At 38.4% G+C, this 17,328-nt stretch overlaps 1 protein-coding gene across 2 annotated transcripts in view; it reads right to left on the bottom strand.

The window, feature by feature from the left end:
- The window catches only part of TRUB1 (TruB pseudouridine synthase family member 1), a 38,130-nt gene extending 23,983 nt beyond the window's left edge, over positions 1–14,147 (bottom strand). The window contains exons 1-3 of one of the 2 annotated variants that reach the window (XM_035029727.1): positions 13,645–14,147; positions 10,563–10,661; positions 3,028–3,083 (exon numbers count right to left, since the gene is read on the bottom strand). In XM_035029727.1, the coding sequence (XP_034885618.1) occupies positions 3,028–3,083; positions 10,563–10,661; positions 13,645–13,930 (441 nt within the window). In that variant the 5' untranslated portion in view covers positions 13,931–14,147. The remainder of the gene's footprint in view (positions 1–3,027; positions 3,084–10,562; positions 10,662–13,644) is intronic. The other variant, XM_035029736.1, reaches the window with a different exon arrangement.
- Between the last annotated feature and the right edge of the window lie 3,181 nt (positions 14,148–17,328).

Below are 17,328 nucleotides of genomic sequence, written 5' to 3'. Positions count from 1 at the left end.
GAGCAGGGAGTCCCACCCAGGGCTCAATCCCAGGACCCTGAGATCGTGACCTGAGCCGAAAGCTTAACCAACTGAACCACTCAGGCGCCCCTGAAATTTCTGGTTTTTATATGTGTATGTGTATATAGGGTCACAATGTAAAATTAATTTCTCACTAGGGGTCTTGGTCAAAAAATTTTTGGAAGCAATCTCTAAGATTCCTTCCAGTGCTAAAGACAAAATCTATTTTTAAAAATTCATTAACAATTTTTAACTACTTTTGATAAAAATGTAATATTCCAGTTAAATTTAAATGACTTAATTTTTTAAACAGATAATCTAAAATTAAAAGTGTAAAAAAAACAAATGGCTAACAAGATAAAAATGCCTATTTTTGAAATGTGAAGCATCCAAGAACTAGGTTTCTGTAATAAGATGCACCTGGGATTTTCTATTTAGGATACAGTCATCCGAGGATCAGTGATTTCACTGTATGACATTCAGCTTTCCGAGCTGAATACCAAAATGGTTCGTGATAAATAAAGCTTAAACTACAGCCAATGATGTATTTACATTTCCGGTCATATTTCTGGAAATATGCCTGGGATTTATATGTAAAACCTTTCAATAGAGTGGTGTATTTGTGGTTTTGGGAGGAGGGGAGAGGTGAATAATGAATATTCCAATGAATGTCACATCTTTTATCTTGGAGTAAAAGAACAAATCCTTAATGCAAACATATCTTGTTGGTTATTATTATAAGAGTGATTTGTTCATTGTCAAGATTTTAGAAAATACTAAATAATGTGAAAAAAGAAAATAAAAATCATCCATAATTCTGCATCAATGTAACCACTGTCTATACTTTGGAAGAAGTAACAAATATTAAGAAGAAACAAATATTAAGCAAATGGCAAAACCCTGTATCAAAGAAAAACTCTAAACTCCATGTGTAAGTACTTAAGCACAATGTACAAATTTAGCAAAACACGTCAAACCCTGCCATTCTAACACAATTCTTGTATTCTGTGATTTTTCAACACCAACATTTTAAAGATTACGCAGCAAGACACACTGAAATTTTTCCATTTATCTAAGGTTTTAAGATCCTTTCCAACTGAAAGATACAGGTTTCTATTCCAATTGATAACTAAAATGGGATGTCAAAGACAGTATGTTCTCGGGGGCTTTTTATTTTAAGAAAAGTGTACTCAGATCATTGCCACTCAAAGTGCGCTCCATGAGCCAGCACCCGTGATGAGATAAGCTCAGAAAATGAGGGTGTTTAGAAACTTGTTAGCAATCTGATGTTGCCATAGCATTTAAATTATATTTTACAAAAGTCATTAGTCTGCAATAAGCTGGAAGTTTTTTTTAAATGGTCTTTGACCATATATACATTTTAAGAAACAATTCAGACAAGTTCACTTGACCAACTATTCATATCCCACTTAGAGGAAGGGTTTTAATTATGCTGAGCGAAATAAGTCAATCAGAGAAAAACATGTATCATATGACCTCACTGATATAAGGAATTCTCAATCTCAGGAAACAAACTGAGGGTTGCTGGAGTGGTGGGGGGTGGGAGGGATGGGGTGGCTGGGGATAGACATTGGGGAGGGTATGTGCTATGGTGAGTGCTGTGAATTGTATAAGACTGTTGAATCACAGACCTGTACCTCTGAAACAAATGACATTATATGTTAAAAAAAAAAAAAGAAGATAGTAGAAAGGGTAAAATGAAGGGGGGGAAATCGGAGCGGGAGACAAACCATGAGAGACGATGGACTCTGAGAAACAAACTGAGGGTTCTAGAGGGGAGGGGGGTGGCGGGATGGGTTAGCCTGGTGATGGGATTAAAGAGGGCACGTTCTGCATGGAGCACTGGGTGTTATACGCAAACAATGAATCATGGAACACCACATCAAAAACTAATGATGTGGGGCGCCTGGGTGGCTCAGTCGTTAGGCATCTGCCTTCGGCTCAGGTCATGGTCCCAGGGTCCTGGGATCGAGCCCCGCATCAGGCTCCCTGCTCCGTGGGAAGCCTGCTTCTCCTTCTCCCACTCCCCCTGCTTGTGTTCCCTCTCTCGCTGTGTCTCTCTGTGTCAAATAAATAAATAAAATCTTTAAAAAAAAAAAAACTAATTATGTAATGTATGGTGATTAACATAACATAACATTAAATAAATAAATAAAGTTAGTCCAGGAACTTGCTGAAATTCTTCTCTACCTCCTGCATAGGCATTTTCACTGGTCCCTAGCCACAAATATTATAACCAGCATCTCACTGCCAATTAAAATTCAGATATGATTGTCTCTCTTAGAGCTGCAAGAGATCCTAGAGGGGATCGAATCATTCTTCCTAAGGAAAAACTGGCAGGCCCACAGAGGTTAACCCCTTTGACACACTGACCTCTGTTTCAATGCTCCTTCTACCCTGCTGTTTTGCAGGAGGGTTCTCACTGACTGCCTGAAGCTATCCACAGCTCTCCCTGCCCCTGCATAAACCTTCCTCTCTCTCCTCAAGTGCCTTAAAAAGTGCTTTTTGATTCAGCCAAGGTTACTCTCACAGATGAATGACTTAACTTATCATCCCTAAAGAAGCCTCACTTGTCTTTAGTAAACATTTTGTAACCAGTGAACATAGCAGGTCTTTTGCTGAAAAGTGTATGGGTTATAAAATGGTATTGTTTCTTTTTTTTTTTAATGGCATTGTTTCTATAAAAATTCCAAGGTTTAAAAAAATCTGCCAATAGAATTTATGATCTGTAAGTTCTAGTTCATCTAAGAAATATATAAAAAGATAATTTTTAAAATGATAAGCACTGCAGAGTTTTTGCTTCTATAAATCAATTTGTTGAAGAATTTCCAATTTATAGTCTCAATATTTTGAATCTCAGCTATCACGACAAATGCAATTAATACTCAGGAATAACACCTGTAAATGCAATGTACACAATTTTTTAATTGATTAAAATCCAGAACATAGGTCACTAAGAAAAACATTCAAGAGAAAAGAAGAAGAGAAGTATTCCAGTGTTCTTACCTTGGACCCTGATAACATACTGGTCAACATTTTTGTTCCCCTTCCAATTCCAACCACTATAAATCAAAGAAAGAAATATTATGACACTCTATTATGAAAACTAGATTTTTGAAATATCTATATATTTTGGTCAAATTTCCTGGCACAAGTAACATAAAGTTGGAAAGAACATATATTTAGCATAACTAGAGGGTTCCTATTACTCCAATCAGTTGAACCTGTCATGCAACTTAGAAATTCTGAAGAGAGGATGGGAAGGACACTTGTTTTTTTTTTTTCTCTCAAAGTGTTAAACATGATAGAAACCTCAACCCAGACAATTACATAATGAAAAGTTCTAGAACAATCTCAGAGGACTAACTGGAATTTTATATATGGATCAGTGAAAAATACACGGTACAATTTAACCACAGTATGATAAAGCCTTTTGATAAAGTTCATTATCAAACAAAACAAAAACCATCATCATAACTAATGAACCATTTAAAAATGATTAGTGTCCAGCAGTATACAATCAAGAAAACAGAAGCATAACAGATCAACCAAACACAAAGAAGAATACAAGGTAAAATGAGAGCTTGGGGAACGTATGTTCACATAGACCACATATTAAGTACAACAATGCCCCGCCTATCTCTTCAACTTCAAACATTTTTTATCCTTATGACAATATATTTCACCAGAAGAGAATGAGAGTTTACAATCATTTCTTCACTTAACAGAAAGCAAATTTTTATAAGAATTGAAGTATTTCTCATCAATGGATACGATTTCATAAAAGAACACAGTATAAACACCACAATTCAGAATTACAAGAAAAAACAAGAAGAAATGACTGACCAGCTAAAAGAATTATCATGAATATTTATAGCAGATACCATTCATTGAGTTTACCATGTATCAAATTCCACTCTAAATGCTTTCCATTCATTAGCTCATTTAATCCTTATAACAACCCTAAAAAATAATATAATTATCCCTATTTTATAGATGAGGAAACTGAGACAGAGAGAGACTAAGAACTCTGCCCAGCATCTAACAACTAGTATATGGTGGAGTCAAAATTCAGACCAGTCTAACAGTAGACCCCCTTCCTTTTTATCCTTCTGCCACCTTACTCATCTAGGCTTTCTTCCCACTGCCATAAGCCTAAATTAGCCTAAACCACTACTAACCTGACTGTTCTACATTCGATCCCTTTCCCTTTCGATTCATACCATTTTATAACCATTTCTGATTACCTGCACAGCACACTACAAAGCCCCACAATCCTCAATAGGGGCCCAATGCCTATAGTACCAACTCCCTAGTGTTCAAAATCCATCCTTCGAAACCCAGCTCAAAATCTCAACCCCCACATTAAGTCATCCCAAACCCCCACAAGCTTCTATGATAGAGTCATATTAGTTCAAAGACTAAGATAAAAACAACTGTCTGCCTTCAGTATCCTAGGATGAGCAACATACTTTTCAAATGATAGCTGCTACTGTCCAGGAAAAAAACTTTATATAATAATAACAAAGATTCAACTCAGTTTTGTTGCATTCAAGAATCCCCAGTCAATATTTCTGGAACAGCTACTATGTACACAGTCCCAAGAACAATACTTTTAATGAACAGAACATTTCCTGACTTTGAAAGAGTTTATAACCTCATGGGGAAAATAAAATACAGATAAGGGAAATGGCAAGTGCTCAAAAAAATGGTGCATGAATTAATGAGTGAATAATGCTAAATAGCAATAAGATAGTATATGGGTAAGAGTCAAAATGAACACAGAATAATTGCTGTAGGAGGTCAAAGAAGGGAGTACTCTAAATTGCTAGAGGCCAGATAATGCTCATTCAAGCATTTCAAACAGAGCTTGAGATAGGCCTTAAAGGATGTTTAGAATTTGAACATACAGAGAAGAGAGAAGCATGTTCTAAAAAAGGAACAAACTGCACAAATACTCAGATGCAAGAATGAGCACAGTGGGTTTATCAACCAGAGTGCAGGTGTCTTAGAGAGGCTGACATGTTTGACTTTATCATGGTTGAAACACTGATTTCACTGCTAGGTCAGTGATCCAGAATGACAGAATTTGAAACAAGAAGGCATTTTAAAGTTATCCAGCTTAATCTTCTCATTTTATATCCAAGAAAATCAAGGCCCACTGAAGTTAGGTGATCAGTGAAAGCAGGATTCTAGGAAGACTACTACAAAAGTGGTATGTAGAAAGATTATCTGGAGTTGAGGCCCAACCAACCAGTGGCTTTTCATTCAAGGGACAGTTTACTAGACAGAATTTTTACTCAGCTTCTTCTCATTCAATCATTGAACATTTTATTCAGTACTTATTACACAGGCACAGAAATAAGTAAGACCTGGTTTCAGCCCTTAGTGAGTTAATGTTAGAATAGAATGAAATTTTACACTAGCAACATAAAAGAGCAAAGGTGGACAGGCTACCCATGTAGGAGAGAGCATTTCAGCCAAATCTGGAAAGGTCAGTAGGATTTCTAATACTAAAGAAGACAGAGATGAGCAGTTTGTCTGAAAAGAAAGGCATGAACAGAGACACAACAGTTTGAAAAGTGGGAAGAATTGGGAGAATGAATGAATAACAGGGTTTGCCAAGCACTCTCACAGTGACTACTTTCTTTCTCCATCTCCCAAATTTTCTGTGCTCAAATGTCTCCCTGTAAAAAAATCCACTATCTCCAAACCTATCCAAATGTCCCAGTATTCTATTCTCAAATCATAAAGATAGACTTTTTTAAATGATGAAAGCCACTTCAGAACAGGCAAGGATATGACACACGTAATTCCAAAGCTTTTGCAGTTGGAAGTTTCTATTGCCATTTACCTAATTCTCTAACACCCTTGCAACCATCTTAAAAGACCTGTATCTTTCCACTTCTAGAAATCTATCTTAATAATCCAAAACCAAAAAGAGTTTTATTCATAAAGATGTTCCTCACAAAATCAGTCCTACTAACAAAACTCTACTAAGATCAATGATCTCAAATAGGGAAATGGTTAAATAATTGTATTTGATACAACTGATAGGACAGAACATTATGTCACCCTTAAAAATAATGTTTATTTCCCTCTTGGAACTGCTTTTCCTGCATCCCATAAGTTTTGGTATGTTGTGTTTCTATTTTCACTTGTTTCAAGACATTCTCTGATTTTCCCTTTCCCATTGGCTGTTCAAAGTGTGTTAACTTCTACGTATTTGTGAGTTTTCTAGCTTTCCTACTGTAATTGATTTCTTAGTTTCATACTACTGTGGTGGAGAATATACCTGATATGATTTCAATACTTTAAATATACACAATTATATCTGTCAATTATTCTTCAATAAAGTTAAAAAAGAAAAATGTTTACCGAGAGTTCTTTAACATAAAAATGATTATGTTATGATGTTAAGTAAAAAAAAAAAAAAAAAAAATACAAATGTACATACAATAAAACAGCTTACTTTAAAAATTTTGTGGAGATATAAAGCTAGAAGAAAATATAGCAAAAATGTCAGTGACTTGCTGAAGGTGGAAAATAGATCATTTTTAACTTTATTTTTTTATATTTTCTAAAATTTTCCAGTAATTTTATAACCTCTAAAGTTAAAAAAATAATTTTTTTGAAGACCTTATTTATTTATTTGTCAGAGAGAGAGAGAGAGCACAAGCAGGGTGAGTGGCAGGCACAGGGAGAAGCAGGCTCCCTGCTGAGCAAGGAGCCCGCCGTGGGACTTGTTCCCAGGACCCTGGGATCATGACCTGAGCTGAAGGCAGACACTTAACCTACTGAGCCACCCAGGCGCCCCCCAAAATAATAATTTTTGAAGTGACAGAAACTGAGATTCCATTTCAGGTGATTTATAATAAATGGGTGTATTCGTTTCCTAATCCTGCTGCAACAAATTACCAACTTAGTAGTTTAAAACAACAAACATTATCTTACAGTTCTGGAGATCAGAAGTCTGAAAGTAGTTTTACTAAGCTAAAGATCAGGGTGTCTACATGGCTGCAGTCTTTTCTAAAGGCCCTATGGAAGAATCTCTCTAGAGTCTTTCTATGGGAGGTTCCTTGCCTTTTCTAGCTTCTAGAGGCTGCTGACCTTCCTTGGCTCAGTGACTCCCTCATTCAAAGCCGGCAATCACAACACTCCAACCACTACTTCCAATGCCACATCTCTCTCTTCCACTTTTAAAGACCCTTGTGATTACACTGGGTCTACCTGGATATTCCAAGATAATCTCTTTATCTTAAAGGCAGCTCATTAGCAACCTTAATTTCTTCTTGTGATAGAACCTAACATAGATTGTGATAGAACCTTCATAGATTCTGGAGGTTATGACATAGGCATATTTAGGGGGCCATTATTCTACTTACCATAGGATTTTTAAGAATCTTACAAGCCCTCTTTATAGAATTATATGTCATATATATTATATATAATATAGGTTAATAGAATTATAAACCCAAATTTCAGATTACATCTTAAATTGTCAACTAAATTCTTAAATCTGTACCATTAATATTACAAAGGAAAAAAGTTCCAGCAAAAACAGTCTACATGTTGAAAGTAAAAGTATATTTTTTCATACAGGTCCAGTTTTGTTTAAAAAAAAAAAAAAGACCTCTATAAAGCACTTGATAGAGTATAGCATACATCTGTAGGTTATAGATATTTCATCTGATATTTCAATAAATCTACTGAAAGTTATGGTAGATGTTACTTACCCCTTTCAAGAGATAAACAAATGGAAATTCAGAGAGGGTATAGATTTTTCCCAGGCTTTGTGTACTTAGTAAAGCTGCTAGGTTTACAAACTCATGATGATTAGAACCCAGTGTTTATTCCACCATACAACAAAAATCAACTTCTAAGTCTCCAGAATTACTAATTTAAACAATGAATACCCTTTATTCTGTGACTAAATACCTACATTTTTTTTTTACCTTATTCCTCCTTGGGAACTATAGGTATTAGAAAACAAATTAATAAATGTGACATATGCACAGATTATATCATCATAAAAGTTCCTGGGTGATCAAATATAAATTAAGCCTCCAAATAGGAAATTATTTCCAATGCAATTTCTTCCACTCATACAAATCTTAGCCAAATGCCAGCCTTTCATAATACTAAAATGGAAATTTCAACAAGATCCCTTAGCTGTAGGGTAAAAAATAAACTTATTTATTCACTGCCTTGAATATCACTATTTTCTGCATACCAGTGAGTAAAAACCACCAGAAATGAATACAATTCATCTATTCATTAATAAACAGCGGACCTTATCCTATCTCTTCTCATATTCTTGGTGCTGTGCCGTGGAAAACAGTAGAACAGAATGGTTACAATGAATAGGCTTCAACTCCAGGAGCACTGAACTAATAAAAACTGTGACGCCACTTTGAGGACCAGTCACAAAGAATGCTATGACTGCTAGGTAAGTAACCCTGCAATGGGGGTGGCAGGAGGGCAGGAGGCCCAAGTATTTGCCATAACAGCTTAGGGAAGAAGCTCTGGAACTGAGCAGATCTGGCTCAAAATTCTGACTCTGCCACAAACCATGACAGTGCACTCTCTCTTGGGGTCTTCATTTCTTCTTCTGTAAAATGAGGAATAATAACACCTACCTTATAGGTTTACAAGAGGATTAAAGTATTTAATTTATGTATGCCCTAAGCTGAAGACTTCACACATAGTACGCTGCTCATTAAATGATTATCGTTAGTTACAGTAAGAAACAGTAACTTTAAGTGGTCAGAATTTGCCTATTCAAGTTCTCTAACTCAGGAAAAGGGATTTCCTTGTGTTTTTTTAAATCTATTTAAACCCTCCGGCACCTAGGTTGCTCAGTTGGTTAAGCGACTGCCTTCAGCTCAGGTCATGATCCCGGAGTCCCGGGATGGAGTCCGGAATCGGGCTCCCTGCTCGGCAGGGAGTCTACTTCTCCCTCTGACCCTACCCCCTCTTGTGCTCTCTCTCTCTCTCAAATAAATAAAAAATAAATAAAAATCTTAAAAAAAAAAAAAATCTATTTAAACCATCAGTAAAGCTATTTTTCCAAATGAATTAAAAACTAATTTTTGGAAGTGCACAATCATACATTGTTTCTAACTTCCTTGAAAAACAGAATTTTCTTCACCAACTTTATCCTTTTCTTCTAAATAATCATTCATTTCCTTTGGACAGCTTAGATCAGGTTTGTTCTTTGTAACTAATTTTTTAGCTCCAATAAAATGGACTGGACACTGTAGCACAGTAGTTTATAAACCGTGAATCACAACCCATTAATGCATGACAAAATCATTAGTGGATTATCAACACTTAAAAAAAAATGAAACAGAATAAAGTACAAAACACCAGACCACGTAAAAAAGTAAGTATTGTCCTACAGAACTATGTTTCTAGGATATGGGGACCCGAATCCCAACATATGTATTTCTGCGACTATGGACAGAATTATACAAAAAGTTTGTAAAACAATTTAAACATCTAAAACATTTGTAAAGTATGTGGATACACACTTCAGCAGTCTGTAAACTTTAGAACCTCTACCAGAGGCATAAAAAAAAAAAAAAAAAAGAATAAAAAGGGATAAGTGATTTTTCTCCTGTCAGTCAATTATACCAATCCGCCTCCACAAGCAATAATGCTCACTGTACCTCCAAGAGAAAGTGTGACTTCCTCTCAGGAACCATAAGCCTCACTTTCTCAAAAGAGCTGATCTCAGAGATGAAATCTGAGACAGGCAAAAAAAAAGAGAGCCAAATACTTTGTCAGGAACCCCCAACACGACACTCCACGTTGGAAGATTCATACATGGCTAAGACTCACTACAGTGACACAGTAACGTTACATAGTAGCATCATAAAGGGAAAAAGACACTGGAGAAAACCACACATAGGTTTCCTTATTCTCTCTTCCTCCTAGGACAGGGGACACTAGAGCATGCTCCTTTCTCCAACATGTAAAAAGCATGTGCAGTGTTCCTACTCAGGGAAGCCTATTAGAAACTCGGTGCCCAAAGTTCTTAATTGGGGGAGGGGGGGTGAGGATGGTTACCCAGACACACCTACCCAAGTGGTAGGACAAAATTCCAGACTCCAAAAGGAAAGCAGGTGTTCGGCATACACCACACTGTTCACACCAACAGACGAGGCACTGCAAACCACCCTTATCAGATATGGAAGGGTGGGAACATTCTCAAATCCAAGTTCCCCCAGATACCTGCCAAGGGCAAGCCTTGCAAGCAGGCCTTTCTAAACATAGCAATTTCAGGCCTGCTACGTTAACTCTTTTCTTCACAGATACAAATCCTGTCTCAAAGCCCCATCCACACAAAAAAGTGGCTCTTTCTAATAGCTTTGTATACCTCGTACCATTTAAGGGCTTCTTTTGAAGATGGCGTTATAAATCCAGTAGATCTGAAATACTCCAAAAGACTGAAAATGGCATGGCTTTATCTGCTCTCAATCAGTATTTCTTTCTATAATATGTGGTAGTTACATCAAACTTCCATTCATATCTCTTACCCAGAACTCCTCGGGCTGCACTGTCTAGCGTCCCTCCATGTCCAATTTTCAAAGTCTGCTTTTTCCTTTTGGTCCATTCTGGAGAAGGCATTCCAGCTTCTATGAGAGTAATTGGATGAAAAATGGCAATTAGCAAGACAAATGAAGTAAGATCTACATAAATGTGGGGGGAGGGTGGATGGAGTACTCAAAACAAAAAGGACTGTACAAACTTAACAGACTAAGATAACATTATTAGCAGAGAACAGACTTAAAAATATACAGATACTCCCTAAATTACAAAGAAACAGTATTCCAAAATTAGTTGTGTAGAAAGTGGAATTCATTTTCTAAGGGGAAAAAAAATTTTTTTAAACGTGAGCAAATATCCAGGCTAACCCTGAAAAACCTAGTAAATTCCTGGGAGTAGTGGGCTGTTAGAGAATGATGAAAAGAAGTTAGTTTTTATATAGGCAACTAGTTTTAAAAGTTCTCGATTTCATTTCTAATTCTCTCGTTTCCTGGTATTCTTTGCTGGTACCCCCAGCTACCTAATGTCCAGCGTACCTTTCAAAAGGCTACCTCTAAGAACACTAATTTCCCAAATTATCTATTTTTGTTGCTCTTCTCTCCAAATCAAAACCCTCAATTCCTTCAAGAAGTTAATCTTAACAAAAGGTTATGTGGGAAGTAGGTAACAGTTAAGTTGCCTCTTAAACTCTGAAGCATTTAGATTTAAAAAAAGAAAATGCCAATCTGGGCCATCTCATCTTCCTATTGTAAAGATAAATTGAAATAATGTTATCTGAAAGTGCTTTGGAAACTACATGGCACTCAATAAGTTATTGTTATTACTATCATTATTATTGTTATATATATCAATACATTGACAGAATATTGGCTACTGAACTTCAAATGAGAAAGGAAAGAACAGCTGTATTGATCTACAACTCCCAAACCCATCAAACTTCCCTTATAACCACTGACACGGAGAAGATTAAAAATAGAGCAAAAGAAATGAAAAGAGAGGACAGAGAAAGGAAGCAGAGCAATAATGGAGAAGCCAGAATAGATGGCCAAAAGGATGTGCTGTGTTGCCTGGCCTGACCACGTAATTACAGAACACCATCTGTCTGGAACACAGTCCTCATGCCACTCTCTGATTATATCACCGTGCGTGGAAGGGCCTGCTTTCTCCAAACTATTTTTAAGAATGCAACCATAAGGACAGGCCCAGGCTTCAAACATTTCACCCTTCACTGGTAATTCATTATAGACCTCTCATCTACAAATTTATAGAAAACTTTTGGAGAACTCTGTATTTTTCAACTTGACACTCCTTGGAGTATGAAGGCCCACAAACCCGCTTCTTCCCTTTGTGTCCAAATTTACCTCTTTCAAGTTCGAAGACATACCACCTCTACTATATTGGAATTTGGTTCATCCTATTGGTAACATTTATGGAAGAGTATCTCTTAAGGTCTTTTCTGGCTATAAAATTCTGATATTTTGGGCCCTGAGGATTCAGATAGACAAAGAAGAGCAAGGATTTTAGTATAGCATGAATCAATAAAGGGAAAGGCCAGAATTGTTAATAGAGGCTATGACCATTAACAGTGGCATAAATCAGTGGGTGTCAAACCTGGCTGGCATCAGAATGTGCTGCCTTGAAATTCGTATCTTTTAGAACCTTCCCAGGTAGCCTGGTCTAGCTAACATAAAATATAGACTAGACCAGTCAAAGCAACACAGAAATGGAGTAATGAGAATATCTGCATCTGAGTGAGAGGCTTCTAGAAGAAAGCCATGCTCAGCGGGGGTAGTCTGCTTGAGAGTCTCTCCCTCTCCTTCTGCCTCTTCCCCCTGCTTGTACTCTCTCTCTCTCTCACTCTAAAATAAATAAATCTTTTTTTTTTTTAAGATTTTATTTATTTATTTGAGAGAGAATGAGATAGAGAGAGAGAGCATGAGAGGGAGGAGGGTCAGAGGGAGAAGCAGACTCCCCGCTGAGCAGGGAGCCCGATGCGGGACTTGATCCCGGGACTCCAGGAACATGACCTGAGCCGAAGGCAGTCGCTTAACGAACTGAGCCACCCAGGCGCCCCTAAAATATATAAATCTTAAAAAGAAGAAGGAGGGGGGGGAGGTGGAGAAGAAAAGTTCCTGGACTGTTTTTTAATGGAAAGACAGGCCAGGGCCAAATTCAGGAGAGCCCTGAATATGTAGCAAATAGTTTTATCACCAAAGTCTGCAGAAATTTCTATGCTATGAGCTCAGTTAAGAGAAAAGACAGGATCTTTCATCTTCCCGTCTCTAGAGGCTAGATCTGGCTATTGTAGGTGACCAATAAATCTACGGTTCCTTGATGCCACTGTCCGAAATAATCTACTGGGCTGACGAACTGAGGGATCCTCCAGGCTTTTCTAATATTCTCCCAGTGTACATGAAGAAACAAACAAAAAAGAATGCTCTCAAATTATATTTAGTGTTCCTCAAAATGTGGTCCAAAGGCCACTTAACACCAGAATCACGTGGAGGAACAGTTTAAAAATGGTTTCCTAAAAAATACCCCAGAACCTCAAAATCACAATCTCTGGGAGGGCAGGGGTCGGGAATCTGCATGTGTACAAGGGACTCTAAATAATTCTTATGTCCACTATGTGAAAATCACTGCATTAAAGTCTTGGTTAAATGAGTAATACCTGTATCTCCAAACTATTTTAAGAATGCAACTCTGGGGGTAGAGAGCCAGTGCTTCCTCCAAGAGGGGTTTATCAACCTGAGCCAAACAAAAGGCTCCTGGGCGATCAGATTACAGAATATTAGTTTGTCTGCCCAAGGGAAGAGGTTTGTTTGTGTACGTGTGGGGATTTTGTGTTTTGTTTTTTGTTCTTCCCTTGAGAACGACAACGGCCAACTAGGCTACAGGAGTTCACGTCAGGGCAAGTCCAAGCCCGAGATGCCCCAGATTTCTGTTCAGAGCTAATTCAGTGGCCATCCTCCCTTTCCCCTCCTTTTGCTTCTCGAGCCACAAGCGCGCAAAAAAAGCCCATTGGCTCTCGCGGCGACCGCCTCAGCCTGGTCCCCACCCGGGCTGCAGTACCTGCTAACAGCTTCTCCTTCAGCCGATTCAGCAGCTCGGCTGAAGTGGGCCCTTTGGGCTTGTGCACGGCGAACACGCCGCTCAGGGACAGCAGCTTAGTAGCCAAAGCGGCCTTGGAGACCCTGGCTTCGGATCCGGTTCTGGCAGCGGCCGCGACGGCCGCCACTGCAGCCGTCGCTGGTGAGGCGGCGGCCGTTGCTGCGGCCGTTCCTGCAGTTTCAGGGACCAGGGCTGTGTCTGTTTCCAAAGATGACGATGATACCACCGCCGCCTCAGCAGCTGCCATACTTTAGTGCCCAGACCTATTTGTATCTGGAGTCGCACTCTAATGACGCAACAGGAGTGCGCCCGACGTCCCTCCATCTTTCCCATACTTCGAAGTAGAGCTGGCGGGAGGGGCTGTCGCAAGGGCGTGTGGGAATTGTAGTTCATGGCCTTCTGCTGTAGGCTGAGATGGCTGTACCTTCTGAGGGTTCTGATGGAGTAGTTTTTCTCCTGGAATCCTATCTGCCTCCTAGGTCGGGTTAGTTCGATGCTGCAGGTGTAATTTGGAGTTCCAGTCCTAAACTGCTGAAGCCAAACACGAAGTCTGCGTATATAGTTGGCGGGCAATCTCTTTACATCCCACCTGCCCACCCCCCTTCCAGAACTAAAGAGCACCCAGCTTCCAAAAATAGAAAACTTAAAATACTGATTTTGCTGCGGTTTGTGACGAATCATGGCTCCCTCAGTTCACTGCTTCATTCGATTTATCGTGCCCTTGGATTCACGATTCAGAATTCCAATACACCCAAATGTAAGCTCTTTAAAGAAAGGAAACTCCCTCTTCACTGCTGTATCCCCAGCGTCTTACACAGAGTAGGCGTTTAACTAAATATTTCAGAATGAATAAACGGATACGAGTTCTTCAAATTCCCAAAAGAAACTTCTAAGCCCAGCCAATGCTAAATCACTTGAGCTTATTTTCATGCATTCCTGTACACCCCACCCCCTACTACCCCCGCTGTAATTCTTAATAAGTCTTAAGATTTGTAATACTTAAAAAGATTTTTAATACTAACTCTTCTGTGGGTTGCATCCCTTAGTAACCCATTGCTTACATATCGAAAGGCATCATTGCAATTCATGAAATTAAACTTTACTTTCGATTTGAGACTTTCTCTCTGGAAGTTATTTATACCCCCATCAAAATTCAGGAACATTGTTCTGATCCTGACACAAGGCAGAGTGGAGAAAAAGTCTTCATTTTACTTCTGTTTCAGATACATTAAACGGTATTATGAGTATTGTGGGACAGATAAAGTTTGGCTTCATTGTTTCCCCAAGTTTCCTTACAGCCACCCTTTCTCCTCATCATCCTCTTGCACCTTAAAGCTTACTATACTAATGATGCCTCTCTGCTGCTCAAAATTCCCAATTGTGGAACTTTCCCCATTTATTCAACAAATACACCAAAAAACAGTGTTTCAAATATAGTATTTATTTCTATATTTTCATCCTTCCCCATTTTAGTCAGATCGCCAGACTCTCATTAAACCTTTAGGGTACACAACACTGTAAATGTACTTAATGCCAGAGAAATGTACACTTAAAAATGGTTACAATGGAAAATTTTATGTTATGTATATTATACTACAAAAAGAAAAGCCAAAAAAATCTTTGGGGAGTTTTTGCAAGGTGGAAAGCTGAATTGGAAATGGAAGTCACTTAATGTTATAGTCTATTCTAAAAGCCTAAGCTAAATAAAAATATTATGCATGGGGGTGTGTTGAAGGCCAGAAGAGAATAGAATTGTTCTGAGAATAAAGTGAGAGAAAGTGAATGATTTGCAAGTCCCGTGATTACCTGAGCGGATACTTGAGCCTGCTTCAAGATTTTTCCTTTTCCAGGAAGGTGCCACAACTTCAGAAGGGAGGACTGCACCCTGCGAAGCAAAGCATCCGTTAGCCTCAGCACAGATTTCTGTGCTCTCCTCTTGGCGAGAAGCAGAGAGCCAGGGACTTTAAGAGAAAGTTTAAAGCAGGATTGAACAATAGCGACTTGGAGATTAGAGAGCCTTTTCCCAGGGGTCTAGACAGCTTCCCTAATTCTTTTGTGACTCCAGGATGGAGAGAGTGGTGGGAGAACAGAAATAGAGGTGAAATATAATGCTTCCATTTGAATTTTCCACAATGCCAGTGCAGAATCAGAGTTAATTTGATTAAAAGAAAACGGAAGAGCCCTGGGTGTCATATGGAAGTGAAAAATCACTAAATTCTACACTTGAAACCAATTTTACCATATATGTTAACTAACTAGATATGAATAAAAACTTGAAAAAAACCCAGAAAAATTGAAATTTCTTGCACATTTTATTTCTGGAATGCTAGGAAACAGAAAAATTAATTCTACTCTGCTATCAAGTCTGTACTCTTGGCGTCAGAAGCATCGAGCTCTAATTTTCTGAGGTAACCAACATCTCCCACATCGATCAAGCCTTGAATTTACAAGTTATCTTACTTAATATGTCTATGAGTTAGGATTCTTTGGTTTGGAGTGACAGTAACTGATTCAGTTTAAAATGTATCAGAAGGATTTTAGAAAAAGGATTTATCAGAAGTATACTGGAATGTTAGGCAGAACCTGAAAAGTTCTCTCTCAGGTTCTCTCTCTCCACCCACGTCCTCTTTTTATGCTACTCTCTTGTGTCTTCGTGCTTCTCTTTTGCATCTAACAGGCTTTTTTTTTCTACTCCTCATTCCACAGTCTGGGTTTAAACCATCACTGTTTTGATCTAACTCCAAAAATATCCTGGATGAAGTCCGTCTTGGTCAACTATGGAACATAGTGCTCCTCTCACTTTGTCCCTTCATCTTTTTTCACTTTCCTGCTTGATTTTTCTCCATAGCACATTTTATGTGACATACCAAATATTTACTTATTTCATTTAATGTCTTATTTCCTCCATCAGAACGTAAGCTCCGGATGAGGAATTTTTTGTATGTTTTATTCATGGCTATGTCTCCAGGGCCTGGAAGAGTGTCACACATAGCACTCAATAAATAGTTGTGGAATAACTGAATGAATAAACATGGCAGCTCCAGCAGAAACCATGTAAATACAGGAGAGTTAGTGACAGTTTCCAGAAAAGTAGAGTGCTGAATACATAAAATAATAGATGTATATTCCAAGTGCAGCCTCAATGCTTTTATCTCCATTTTTGTGTATGTATGGAACTGATGCAAAGAGAAAATATGATCACTTCATGCTATATTATAAAGCCCCAACTTTCTAGACCAGCTTCCATGCTGCCCTCAACTACCCAGTCATCTCCAAGGGTTGTTAATTAATGAGACCTAAAAGTTGATAATACTCTCAGGTTTGATTCCAAATCTGCCACTGGTTCTACCATGGTTGCATTCTTGGGGCACTTCTTTGATCCTTGCCATAGGCATGTATGCCTGGGAAAGCTGTTCTTTACAAAGGTTTCTATTGTCGCTCATTTATATAGCTTCCTATAGACAATAGAAGCATAGAAAATAGTGCTTGGGTGCGCCTGGGTGGCTCAGTTGGTTAGGCATCTGCCTTCGGCTTAGGTCATGATCTTGGAGTCCTGGGATGAACCCTGCTCTGGACTCCCTGCTCAGCGGGGAGTCTGCTTCTCCCTCTCCCTCTGCCTCTGCCCTGCACTCATGCCCTCTCTCT

Source organism: Mirounga leonina, unplaced genomic scaffold, assembly GCF_011800145.1.
Source record: "Mirounga leonina isolate KUSES-001 unplaced genomic scaffold, KU_Mleo_1.0 Mir_114, whole genome shotgun sequence".
Taxonomy (NCBI): domain Eukaryota; kingdom Metazoa; phylum Chordata; class Mammalia; order Carnivora; family Phocidae; genus Mirounga; species Mirounga leonina.
Note: the sequence above shows the minus strand (reverse complement) of the source record. Positions and strands in the feature narration are given on the sequence as shown.